Source organism: Lacerta agilis, chromosome 1 (genome assembly GCF_009819535.1).
Source record: "Lacerta agilis isolate rLacAgi1 chromosome 1, rLacAgi1.pri, whole genome shotgun sequence".
Lineage (NCBI taxonomy): Eukaryota > Metazoa > Chordata > Lepidosauria > Squamata > Lacertidae > Lacerta > Lacerta agilis.
The window spans coordinates 123310401-123324427 of record NC_046312.1 but is presented as its reverse complement, the minus strand read 5'-3'; the positions used below and the strand labels follow the sequence as shown (position 1 = coordinate 123324427).

Below are 14027 nucleotides of genomic sequence, written 5' to 3'. Positions count from 1 at the left end.
AAAGTGTACAAAATTGCCACAGCGGTACAGAACCCAAGGGCTTCTTTACATGGGGAAGCAGACTTATTTAACTCTTATTAGTTAGGGAGCTAAATTTATTACATTTATTTTATGCTACTTTTCTACAAGTGTAGAAACCCAGGATATGAGGCCAGCTATGAAAATGCAGCCAAGCAGATGCCAATGAAATAAATAATTGCAATAAATGAAATAAGCAATTGCAGAAACACACACACAAGATGTGTCGTGTCTGTGTGAGTTAAAGTCAACTGTTTTCACCGAGGGTTTTTGCATACATACAAAAGGCAATTCTTAACCTTAGTACTGAATGCAATGCTGACAGTTGTACAATACTGTATGCCCTGCCAATGAACTATGGATCTCTGCCCCTTACTTTTAATTATCAAATGTTGACAGGTATGTGTTCCCTATGGAGCTGGAGAGAATTCTCATTTGACGTCAATTGGTTTCATCCAGGGATATTTTCTAAATCCTTTGTTTATTTTATGTTATATGGAGGAGAGGGATGATGACAAAATACGTTGTACAGCAATGTGATCCCCCAAAAGATCAGTGAAAGCAAAAAAACTGTCAGTTTGGGATTCATAAAGATGGGAAAAGCTGGCCTTTGCCAGAAGGTCTGGCTATTGTCCAGCAGTCTGACTGTGATGGCTTACCAAAATCAGCTAGCTTAAGCTCTCCGAGGCAACTGAGGAGCAGGTTCTGAGGTTTCAGGTCCCGGTGAAGGATGCGGTGATCATGGATGAAAGCCAAGGCTCGCAGAAGTTGGAACATAAAGAGCTGGCAGACACAAACAGGACATAATTGGTTAATGACTAATCAGTTTTACTGCTGCATTTCAAGCAAAAGAATAAACCCTTGATAGAAAAGTAAGCAAATACATAAAAACCTTGAAAGCTACTTATAATCAACAGCACAGGCTGAGGCAGTAGAGTATTATGGGGTGCTTTGCTTCAGAGCAAATCAAATTATTTACATTTGGCACCAATGGACATACCTGTCTACAGCTTCAAAAAAATCATTTCAAGATCTCACTTATTGCAAGACCTCTGCAAGATAGGTGCAGCTGCAAGAGAGAGACTTGCTAAATGAGCTTTGTAGTTGTATTTATGGATGAATGGAACTGATTTCTTTAGGAGGGGGGGGGGAACAAACCTCTTTTTATTGCATTTGCAGCTGATAATTTTTGAGCACCCATGCCTGGGCTTAGAAGCAGGACAGAAACTGTAAAATAAATATATAGCCAGCTAACTAACCAACCAACCAACCAACCAGAGATTTGAACCAAGGCTGGATCTACACAGATATAAAAAAACACTATGAATATATATATAGCTCACAATGCAATTTACCATTGACTTCGGATTGCTGCTCTACAACACCATCTGGTGTCACATTTTAATGTTATAATTGACCTGTGTAGCTGAGTCCAAAGTCTCCTCAGTTCAGTGAAACAATCTATCCAATAACCAGAGCTGCTCTTGGCATATGACCTTTAGGCTATAATCCCATGTCCACTCACCTGGGAGCGCCTCCTATCGAACCCAATGGGACTTACTTTTGAGTGGACCTGCATAGGATTGCACTGTTGCACACTTAAGAAAAGTACATTTTTCTTCAAGAACTTACCTTAACATTATAAAGATGAAGCCCCCCAGGATGCTGGGACATGTACTGTGCCAAGTCCGTGTGCTAAATAAATAGACAGGAAATGGAATTGAGGGCAGTGAACCCAATTTTCTTAGAGCCTTTCTGCAAAATCCATGCAACCACATGTTGTGTGCTTTGCACAAACCTCCCGCCAGCCCCTTGTTGATGAAACAAGTAGGACATTGTATGGGGAGATGGAAACTCTCCTCCTGGAATTTTGTGTGTGCCTTGGGGACACGCAAATACTACACAAATCTATGCCAGTTCCTTGTACTATGCTGAGTCGAAATAGCATGCCATTGATCTGAATCCGTCTTTACTTTCATGCGAGCAAGTTATCACGATATATAAAGTACATTAACATGGGCTGCAATACTTTCATGATATAGGAATCTTTTAAAAGGGCAAATTGCATCTGCTGGAGAGCGGCTGACAATCAGCGGAATGAGAACAACCAGGGAGGAGTGGTTTAACCCTTTCCTCCCCTGCTGAGGTCCTGAGGAAAATCCCACCTCTGAACCAGTGTATGTGTGCATGAGGGGTGTGCTGTGTCCTCCTAGTACAAATATTAGCTTCAGATGAGATATTTCTACAGGATCTCAGCAGGGGAAGGAACATTTCCCTTCTCTGCCTTCTGCAATTTTGATAATTAAAAGCTATGCCTCTAGTCAATAGAAGATTAAGATGAGAGCTAAGAAATTGAGGCAGAATCCAGACACTATGGAGGCTGCTGGTAGGTGGCCCTTCTGGCTGTGGAGGTGTTGTTTGGCCTGTTTTTCTTCTTTTTTAAAATACATTTTTATTAGGGTTTAGAAATAAAAATACAAAGATTATTATCAAATATCATTTTTTTGTCCAAACTAAAATGTTAATTTAAAGGCAAAAGGAGAAAGAAAAGAGGAGAAAGGTGAAAATAAAGAGATAGATACAGAGAAAAAAGAAAGAGAAAAAGATTTATTATTATTATTATTATTATTATACCGCTTTATATTTTTAAATAAAAATCTCAAAGCAGTTTACAGCATATTAAATCATCAATAAAACAATCCATAATAAATAGAGGGAGAAAGTTAAGAACTAAAGAACTTCCAATTCTTTGTCTGACTGCTATATATAAGCATTACTCACATCATCCACTCCAGTATAACACCTAATAAAGCCACTTTCTATTGATCATTATCTTCAATCCTAAAACCCAAATGTCATTATTTCTTTTTATTTTAAATGCAAAAAGTCTATGAGAGCTTTCCAATCCTTAGTAAATGTTAACAATGACTTTTCTCTGATTAAGCATGTCAGTTTCACCACCTCAGCTAAGTCCATTAATTTTAACAAGCGTTCCTCCACTGTTGGTAATAATGAGTTTTCCCATCTTTGCGCATATAAAAGTCTCACCATTTGTTTGGCCTGTTCTGAATGGAGCTTGCACTTCCTTTTGTAGGATTAATGCAAGAATGGGAAACCAGTGGCATTACATATGTTGCTGGACAACAATTCTCATCATCCTTGACTATTGACCTTGCTTAGCTGGGGCTGAAGAGAGAACTAGACAACAACATCTGAAGAATTCAGGGTCCCCGCGCCATGCTGATTTAATCCCGCAAAAGGTTTGCCAGGGTATCACCAGAAGATTGCACACAGAAGTTAGGAGAATTTACATATACCTCAGCTCGACCAAATTATTTCTCCGGTTGTGTCGCTTTTACAAGGATCATTACTCAAATGGTGAGGGAGGGAGAGGTTTTTGCAAGTGTGCTTGTGAACGAACAAACCAGTGGTTTTACGAGTCTGTTGTCATGGTAGTTGCAAGAGCAATCAGTTCCTACCAGCTTTTCTGCAAATGAGGCATGTTTTAAAAATGCAGCTGTTGCTTAAGGGAAGTTAGGGACCTGAGAAGATCGCTCTCGGAGGCAATTAGGAAAAGCAAGCAAGAAACATATGTCACCATGTTGGACTCTTACGCATTGCTATAAAATGCTTTGTAGCACTGCAAAAATAAGACCCGGTGTTTGTTTACCGGCTCATGAGAAAGCTCACAAGCCCTAAATAAACCGGAGAAAATCAACTCACCAAATACTCGAAGACTAATGTCAGAGTCTCTTTGGTCTGGATGATGTCATGAAGGAGCACAATATTGGCATGCTTCAAGCTCTTGAGGAGAGATGCTAAGGGAGGACACACAAATAGGGGTCAGCCTGCTGTCTGCGAGAGGGGGAACAATTTAACAGCACAGAAAGCAAGTCAAGGCTGCCTTGTCAAATTCAGCTGCCCATCATTTCCACGCCTGGAATTTTGAGCAGGAGCTGGTCCCGATTTGTGTTCTTCTTAAACAGGAGGAATGCCTCAGAAGCGATAGAAACCTTCCCCACCATGCTTTTCTCATTAGAGGTGAACCAAGATGCCAAAACAGCCCAGATATTGGTCTCTCTCAATGATAGCACAACCCAGATGCTGGCATAAAAGAACACCACCCTCTCCAACTAATTTACGGTTGTATGTCTCTGGTTATGTTCACATTACTGCTTACTCCACATCTAGCGCATTCCCACTCCTACCATATTTATGCGAATCTAATGCACCATTGAATCTAATGCGCACCTCAATTTTCAAAAGCTTGAAACCCAGAAAGCATTTGCTGGCGAATGTAAATGTGCCATCAGATCCAATGCGCACCCTAATTTTTGCGATGTAATTTGGCCAATAAAGGTGCGCATTATTACATTCGAGTAAATGCGGTAATTTTTGAAGCCTCACTCACACGATGTCAGTCACAATCAGTCCTGTAGTTTCTTGACAAATGTTTATTTTTCTTCTCAGACACATTTCAATCACATGAGAGTAAGAGCATAATGTGAGCATACATTGACAGTCCTCGTGCAAGCACAGATGACAGAAACCATAAAGGGTATGTATATTGGGTGAAGACATCCCTGCCCCCCTCTGATGTGAACAACTCTGTAAAAATTTGTCATGAAACACAGTGTTTCAAGCCGCTAATGTGAACATACCTAAGTCATACTCAAGGTAAAGGTAAAGGTAAAGGTACCCCTGACCGTTAGGTCCAGTTGCAGACAACTCTGGGGTTGCGGCGCTCATCTCGCTCTATAGGCCAAGGGAGCCAGTGTTTGTCCGCAGACAGCTTCTGGGTCATGTGGCCAGCATGACTAAGCCACTTCTGGTGAACCAGAGCAGTGCATGGAAATGCTGTTTACCTTCCTGCCAGAGTGGTACCTATTTATCTACTTGCACTTTTGATGTGCTTTCAAACTGCTAGGTGGGCAGGAGCTGGGACCGAACAATGGGAGCTCACCCTGTCATGGGGATTCGAACCACTGACCTTCTGATCAGCAAGCCCTAGTCTCTGTGGTTTAGACCACAGCGCCACCCGCGTCCTATCATACTCAAGGTAGAGCCACTAAAAGCAATGAAATTGTTAGTCATCATGACTTAAAAGTCTGTTGATTGCACTTCCTCTGTTCTGAGTATGACTTAGCTCAGTGATTCCCAAACTTGGGTCTCCAGCTGTTTTTGGACTACAACTCCCATCATCCCTGAACACTGGTCTTGCTAGCAAGGGATGATGGGAGTTGTGGTCCAAAACAGCTGGAAACCTAAGTTTGGGAAACGTTGACTTAGCTGGACAAAATCTAGTATTTTTCATTGTCCCGTTCAATTATTCCAATGTACAATTTCATTCAGGATGAATTAGGATGGGGGGGGGGACAGACTTCAGACTTGTTGTGGGATCCCTACACCTTGCTTTTTCACTAGCACCCCAAGATCTACAAATAGAGACAGGTGCAAAACAGTGATTAGGTGTCATATACCTAGAAATAAGAAACTGAGTGCCTCTTAGTATATGCTCAGGCAGAAATATATGTGCAGAACTTCAACTGAACTGATAATTCTTCCACAGTTCACAAAAAAATCCACTGTAAGTTCTTTCTCCCTCCCCGCAAACTTTTTAAATCACAGTAACTAAATTTAGAAAAGAAAAAGAAAACCTTTCTCAATTGTGACTATTGTTAAATCCCCCAGAGATCTACCTGTCAAACTTGATCATATATTTTTTTCTGCTCACCCCTATTAGGAAATCCAGAGCTGAGTGGGGGGCAGGGGGAGAGAACAAAAAATAGGAGCACCATGAGAAATTCTTTCTGCAGGCCTTGCTCTTTCTAGAGGCTGGCATTAAATTGTTTATCTACCCCTTAGCAGGGGAAAATAATACGTTTCCACTGGGAATCAGAGGCAGACTAAAGCAACAGCCTTAATGGAAAATTAAACAAGCTGCTTTTGGATGTTACGGTATATCAGTGGGAGCATCTAAAGGCCTGAAGGCAATAATTAAAATCTTAATCTAATGCATAAAAGGAGACACCAAGAAAACTCTGGACATTTTGCCCAGTACAAGATCAATGAAAACAATGGTGGCAGGAGAACACTCTCAAAATAGGTATTGGCACCACACTGACAAAAAGAGGACTGCCATGCCCTTGAGTAACTTGCAATTTCTTTGGTTTCTTAGAATTCCCAAGCAGCTCCAGTCACTTTCTTCTAGTGAGAATATACCAGGGATGTCCAACAGGTAAATCGAGATCGACTGGTCGATCCCCGGGAGGTTAAGATAGATCACGGTAGATCACTGGCTCCTCCATCCAGCCCTGCCCCCTCGTCTAGATCAGGGGTCAGCAAACTTTTTCAGCAGGGGGCTGGTCCACTGTCCCTCAGACCTTGTGGGGGGCCGGACCATATTTTGAAAAAAAAAAAAAGAACGAATTCCTATGCACCACAAATAGCCCAGAGATGCATTTTGTAAAAACACCAGGCAAGCCCCACAAATAACCCAGAGATGCATTTTAAATAAAAGGACCCATTCTACTCATGTAAAAACACACTGATTCCCAGACCGTCCGCGGGCCGCATTTAGAAGGCGATTGAGACAGATCCGGCCCCCAGGCCTTAGTTTGGGGACCCCTGGTCTAGATTGCTAGAGTGGAAGCTGGAGTTTCCTCTGCGTGGGAGACTGTCATTATCAATCTGTTTGTGAGCGTTTTTTATTTTACCCAAACCCCTAAATAAACGGATATTCCCTATGACCTGAATAATTGGGTTGTTCCTCCCTAAAAAAAAAAAAAAGCTGAACAACCTTGACCTGAACCAGATTTTAATTGTGTTAGTAGATCGCAGTCTCTGGGAAGTTGGACATCCCTGGAATATACTACTGTCATTTATGCTAGAAGCCCTCCTTAATTGTATGTATGTGCCAGGAATTGCCAGGTATAATTTTCTGCCTGAGACACCGCAGGAAATTGTTTCATCCCCTAAAGTCAAGGTGCTAATACTGCTGATGAGGTTGTTTAGGCACCCGAGGCAGAAAATCCCACATGCATCTCTCTCTACCCCGGCCCCACAAATCAGATGCTTGAGGCAGCCTGGCCCTGCTAGATGAGATAGTTTGGAGGCAAGGAACTGGTACTCTGCATGTATGTAGACACACTTTTATTAGTATAGCTGAAAATTCCCTGATCAATCTTTTGAGGCCAATTTTAGTTCGTGAAAGGAGAACCGCGTCATCTGCGTACAGGAGTGCTGAAATTGGTTTTTCAGCCAATTTGGGGGCATGGAACTCCGGGGCTATTAGACAGTTGATCATATCATTGATGTATAAATTAAATAGGGCCGGGGCTAAAATGCAACCTTGTTTGACCCCTTTGGTGGCTGTAATAGGGCCGATGAGTTGCCCATTAAGTGATGTTCTTACATAAAGCTTGGTATCTTTGTAAAGACAATTTATCAATCGCAATAGTCTTTTATCAATGCTAGTTGTGTTCAGTTTGGTCCAAAGTTTGATGCAATGGCCTGTAGGCTATGCAAATAAAGTTTGTTGTTGTTGTTGTTGTTGTTGACACTTTTATTAGTTCCTATATTGTAGGGCTCAGCCCTAATACAGAAAGTGGATTCAGGAACTGAGCCCTGCTGCCAGAGATGGTGCCCACTTTGAATATCTTACCTTCTCTTATGGTTGTACAAGGGACTCCTTCCTCAGTCTTTAGGCTAATGACTTTCAAAGCTACAAGCTGTCCATATATCCTAAAGGGACAGAGCACAACTGATGAAACCCCATACATACGGTAACAACTGGATCCACAATTTAAGGCACACACAAAACTGCTTCAACCTAGTTCAGCCACTGGTTTAGTTCAGTCAACTGATTTAGTAGCACTGAAGAAACAAGTTGTGCATTACATACTAATGTGTGTAACATTTTTTTAAAAAAATCAATTTTTTTTTTACATAAACAGAACGGTGCATTTGGTATACTTGTTACCAAAAAACAATGAATAAGCTTTAAAATAATAGAAAGAGAAAAGAAAAAGAACAACCAATGACTACTGTGTCGGGGAAATATGATGCTGTTGTGTTGCCATAAATTAAAAGTTGTTTTACTCTTTTGTAGAGCTTTGCAGGAAGTCCATATTTCTCACACCAGTTTCCAATTATTATTGGAAAAGAAGTCATGAAAACTCAACAACATTGTAGTGCAAATTTCTTCTAACCTACACATTTTTCTGCAAAGCAGTTTAATTTAATATTATTCATTTTTGCAAGCTACTTCTACTGATAGATGCATTGAAAGTGCAAATTTTGAAGGACAGCTGCATTTGGGTTCATGTATTATTTCAGAAAGTGTGATTTAGGCTGGTTCGTCTTTAAATGCAGATTGAATCAAACTTCTCCCGCAACCCAATGTTATGCGAGTTTTGAGAACACAGGATAAAAAACTTTCCCCCATCCTCCACATTGTGGTCATAGAGTTTTATATGACATGTAGTTTTACAGACACATGAAAACTGTACCTGCACACTACTTTTAATGGTTGCCCAATACATTTATATGTGCTTTAATAACTGAAAGATACTCGGAGTCCAGTGTGACTTTCATGCTCTTTATTCAGCTCATAGTAGTGAGGAATGTAGTTCCCCCAAAACGTTTGCTTTATATACACTATTTACACAATGGGCCCCACGTGATTGGCTAATTCCGGGATACTCCTGTATGCCAATCAGAGTGTGGATTCACTTCCACCTGGAGCTGGATTGGGTGGCTCCTGCAGACCAATCAGACTGCTGCAATCTCAATCCTATTGTTCTGGGACCAGTCTGACTGCTGCAATCTCAATCCTATTGTTCTAGGACCAATCAGACTGCTGCAGTTTGGATCCTATTCAACTCAGTACATAACAATAACATACATACACAGTTTTCCAGCAGGGAAGCAGTGGAGCTAAACAGCGATTCAGTTAGGTCAGGGGTCTGCAACCTTTAAGACACAAAGAGCCACTTGGACCCATTTCCAAAGGAAAAAACAACAACTGGGAGCCGCAAAACCATTGCGACATTTAAAACAAATATAACGCTGCATATATTGTTTCTTACCTTAATGCAATAATAATAAATAACGTATAGGAGCCAATGCAAAGTATAATTAGTAAAAACAACAAGAATAAGTTCTTACTTTTTTGCATTGACTCAGGGGCGTACCCAGGATCAAAACTGGGGGGGGGGCAAGCCATGGTCGTTCAGGTTGTGACATTTCAGCACAGAAAGGCGAATGAAACCAAAATTTTAGGGAAATTATATATAATTATAGCAGTGCTTTATTACAGTAGTTATTACAATTATTTGCTTGGTTTTTTTTAAATTTTTATTCTAGTTACATGTCTTATACCAGGGGTGGCCAACTCCCAAGAAACTGTGATCTACCGGTACTTTCAGCAGTGATCTACCCCTGTTTTGGGGGGTTCAGCTCAAAGTTGTTTGGGGGGGTGTGGTGGGTGGGAGAGAGGGCTTCCCCCTCTAAGATAGGTTGGCAAGCGAACTAATAAAGAAAGAAAAGGGGGTGGAAATGGAAAAGTGGGGTGGAAAAATATAAATTGGGGGTGGGGTGGGGTGGGGAGGATATCTATTAAAAATATGTAGTAGTTTAAAAAATAAAAATAAAGGGGGGGAATCTTTTTCTTCTTTTTCCTTTTTTTTGAAAACAAAAACAAAAGGGGAAGAGAAAAGAAAAAGGGGGGATAGAGGGAGAAAAGGGTAATAATAAAAATTCAAATAGAGTGGCTGCAGCAGCTGTGGGGGTGTTTGTTTGTTTTTCGTTTGTTTGTTTGTTTTAAAAATGGGATTTCTCCCCTTGGATTAAAAAAGGAGGGGAGGAAGAAAAAGAGAGGGGGGTGGGAGAGCAAGGCAAAAAGCCAAAAAGCAAAAAACAGGTTTTGGGGGGGGAAATCACGCCAGGCACTGCAGCGCACCGGCCTCGGGGCTCCGGGCCCCCGAGCCGCCCTTGGGGCTGTCGTTGAGCATGTACACCGCCCGCAGCGAGCGCTGGCGAAGCACCGGTTGGCGGAGGTTTCAGAAGCAGCCCAGACGTTTTCGCCGCCGCTGCTCCAAAGCAGCTCTACTTCATCCTGTTGGCGACCATCACCGCCCTCCCGTCACGGCGACGCCTGGCCCGCCTGCTCCGCCCTCTGCGCAGCCGCTTTGAAAAGGATTCCGCCCGACAGGGGCCGCTCAGAACAGGGGCCGCTCCAATCGCCGCCGCCACCTCCCGCTGCCTTTATTATCCCGACTCTTTTCTCTCTCTCTCTCTCTCTCTCTCTCTCTCGATAACTCGCAAAGCCCAGCTCCTTCTTCTCGCCGCCCTAATGCCACCCTCATTGGCACATTCCCCTCAAACAGGAACAGGCATCCCGGCGGCTCATTGGCCGGACGAAGCGTCGCTCTCCCGTGCCCGCATCCCGCCTTCATCCTCAGTGGCTACCTCGGCAGTAAGGCCCCGGCTCCGAGCCTATGCACCAAGGCGGGCGATCTGTCCTGCCAATCGGCACGCCGAGGTGGTAAAAGCTCAGCCCTCCCCACACGCTTATTGGTGTGAAGAAGTCGCTTCCTCTCTCTGGGAGTGGTCAAGGTGGACATCAATCTTGGGTCTGTCTTCGGGAACCCCGAGAGGGCTGAGAAAGACCGCCCAGCTCTTCAACGTTGATGCGGATTATTCATGGTTTTTTGGCCCTTTTTGTTTTTGCCGATAACCATTTAATTATTATTGAAAGGGCATTGAAAGGGGGCATGCCGGAGCCGCGGGAGACCTGTCAGAGAGCCGCATGCGGCTCCGGAGCCGCAGGTTGCTGACCCCCGAGTTAGGTAGTGTTAGAGCCTGAACTTAATGGTCTTATTTGTAGAAGGTGAGAGTTCTCCATATAGTCATGTTCATTACTTAATTCAAAATATATGTCATCAGCCCTGCTGCAATTGCTGTGTGTCTGTGTGTGTGTACTTTTGCGCTAAAGCCCTGCCCTGATGGCCCAGCTGATACACCTTTATCTATGTGCCGCCTTCTGCTCAGAAACAGATCTTCCCTCCCAGTGTCTGCAGGCGAAACATGTCCTCTGATTGAGGTCAGGCAAACTTTGCTGTATGCATCATATTCAGATAACTGTGTAAGAAAACTTTTTAAAAATATATTACAAAAAGTAATATAAACATTCAGAAAACATTTTACAAATGTTTACAAATGCCTAAAATTGGACCCAAAATCACTTCTCTTCAGTATGACTATTTAAAGCTACCTTTTTTATAGCCGAGAACAGACGCACAAATATCAGACTTTTCATTTCCTCTGCAAACATTTCCTTTGCATTCTGGAATGTTTCTTGTGATATTTCTCCCCCCCCCCCAAGTATTTTTATTATGCTTTTTCAACATTACAATCATGCAAAATTTTCAAAAGAAAAACGATAAACAGAAATAAAAGATTATGAACATAATACATTTCTTTGTCGTTATTTTTGTTTCTTTAGGTGTCTTGTGATATTTCATTTATCATGTGATGCTTAAGTTGATTGTGCTCAATTAATCTGATACATTTTAATCATTATAGGTTCAACTAATGCAAGAGCACCCAAGGTTTCCCCTGTAAATCACTCACCTGCTGATTCCTTTGTATACTGTGGAATGAGAACTCCCACTCAGCTTCTCCAGATTCAGGTAGGATGAAGCATTTCCAAACGGGAGACCTCTTCTTTGCTTAGATGAGGGTGAGGACAGAGAAAGCCTGTATTCAGTACTAGATTTAACAAAGGCGTTTCGAAACCCAGCAGAAACACAGGCTCATTGTCAATGAATGAAAAACGGATGATACTTATTACTGGATTAATTTGGTGTGGTATTGAAGTGAACATGCTTTTGAAGTTACCCAAAATTATTCATCAGACAAACTGGATCAGCAGCTGATCTTCAGCTGATTACATGATGTTGAACAATCCGCAGCTGTTCGTTTCCAAAAAGAGAGGTGATGGGATTCAAGATGGTGGAACGCACACTGTCTGACTTGCATGTCACCAACAAGCGACAGCAAGAGCTGTTAAGACAGCGGAATGGTCTCCCCCGGGAGGTTGTGGACTCTCCTTCCTTGGAGGTTTTTAAGCAGAGGTTGGATGGCCATCTGTCATGGATGCTTTTGTTGAGATTCCTGCATTGCAGGGGGTTGGACTGGATGACCCTAGGGGTCCCTTCCGACTCTACATTTCTATGATTCTGTGATCACCATTGGCTCATCTATTACATTTATTGTCAAATTTATTTGCAATGGGTTGGACTGCATATTTAAACGCATACATGATGATAAATGCCTTTTATTAATCACTTGCCTGCTTCTTGGGAGAAAAGCAATGACAAACCTAGACAGCATCTTAAAAAGCAAAGACATCACCTTGCCGACAAAGGTCCGTATAGTTAAAGCTATGGTTTTCCCAGTAGTAATGTACGGAAGTGAGAGCTGGACCATCAAGAAGGCTGATCGCCAAAGAATTGATGCTTTTGAATTATGGTGCTGGAGGAGACTCTTGAGAGTCCCATGGACTGCAAGAAGATCAAACCTATCCATTCTCAAAGAAATCAGCCCTGAGTGCTCACTAGAAGGACAGATCCTGAAGTTGAGGCTCCAGTACTTTGGCCACCTCATGAGAAGAGAAGACTCCCTGGAAAAGACCCTGATGTTGGGAAAGATGGAGGGCACAAGGAGAAGGGGACGACAGAGGATGAGATGGTTGGACAGTGTTCTAGAAGCTACTAACATGAGTTTGGCCAAACTGCGAGAGGCAGTGAAGGATAGGCGTGCCTGGCGTGCTCTGGTCCATGGGGTCACGAAGAGTTGGACACGACTGAATGATTGAACAACAACAACATTAATCACTTTATGCAGTGCAAGCTTACCCACTGGAACCTTGCAGCAAAATCCAGCTCCTGGGAAGGATCACTGAGACGGCGTTGCCGTCTTCTTCCAGCTTTTTGTACCGGAAGTGTCTGGAACCACTGTGGCTGTGTTGAATCCATTGGCTGGGGCATCTTGTTTGGCTCTCTCGACTGGCAGGGGGAAAAGGCAAGAGATAAGGCACCCAAATATACATATTCTTGCCCATAGCTTTCATTTCTTCACTTTCTTACACTGGTGCTGTGTGCATACGTGGGTGTGTTGAGTAGAATGCACATACGTTTACCGTATTAGTCGAGCCAATGAATTTGCATCATCTTGCTTTCTCTCATGCTTGTTTTGCAACACAGCTACATAGGGTTATTGCTAATGAGAGTCCTACTCAGAGTAGAGCCATGAAAAATAATTGCTAACCCTAACCCTAACCACTAACCACCTCTCTAAGGTGCTACTGGAAAGAATTTTCTATTTTGTTTCGACTATGGCAGACCAACACGGCTACCCACCTGCCACTTTGAGGGATTTTTATGTATAAACAGATGGTATTTAATTCAATTAATTTTAATGGGTGTACCGTGAGACTCTACTCCAGAGATTTCCATGGAAAATATGACCCCTTTCCCTTCTCCCATATATGTAACTCCAAAGCCTGGCTGGAATACCACTTACCTTCAAAACACACTCTGCTCCATTAGGCTGAATAGTGTCTTGTGACGAGTCTTCTATCACTTCATGGCAACACCTGCAATTAGACTTGAAAGTATTTCCGCATAGTACCTCTCCCATGTTCTCCGACGGCTTGATCTTCTTCCTTTCTCTTGTTATCCGTTTCCCTTTCAGTTTGCCAGAGCTTGGAAAGGCATGAATGTTCATATGACTTGCATGAGGTCTTGGCCAGAATTGGTCTCATGACTTCAGAAACCTTTTTTCTCCCACCTACCACCCAGTATGTCAAATTCATTCCTTATGCAGCTCTCTTGATTTAATAAACATGGCTTCTGAAAGTGAGCATGCTCAGGTAATTTCCAGGTGATCTACTTATTATTGATCAGTTTGCAACAAAATTAAACAACACCAGCTATTCATTAAGC

The 14027-nt window shown here is 42.5% G+C and overlaps 1 protein-coding gene across 1 annotated transcript in view; it reads right to left on the bottom strand.

The window, feature by feature from the left end:
* Nucleotides 1-14027, bottom strand: part of CDK15 (cyclin dependent kinase 15) — a 50590-nt gene extending 36563 nt beyond the window's left edge. Inside the window, exons 1-7 of the mRNA XM_033169737.1 lie at nt 13606-14027; nt 12939-13088; nt 11653-11750; nt 7682-7761; nt 3742-3836; nt 1651-1713; nt 678-801 (exon numbers count right to left, since the gene is read on the bottom strand). Of these exons, the coding sequence (XP_033025628.1) occupies nt 678-801; nt 1651-1713; nt 3742-3836; nt 7682-7761; nt 11653-11750; nt 12939-13088; nt 13606-13809 (814 nt within the window). The 5' untranslated portion in view covers nt 13810-14027. The remainder of the gene's footprint in view (nt 1-677; nt 802-1650; nt 1714-3741; nt 3837-7681; nt 7762-11652; nt 11751-12938; nt 13089-13605) is intronic.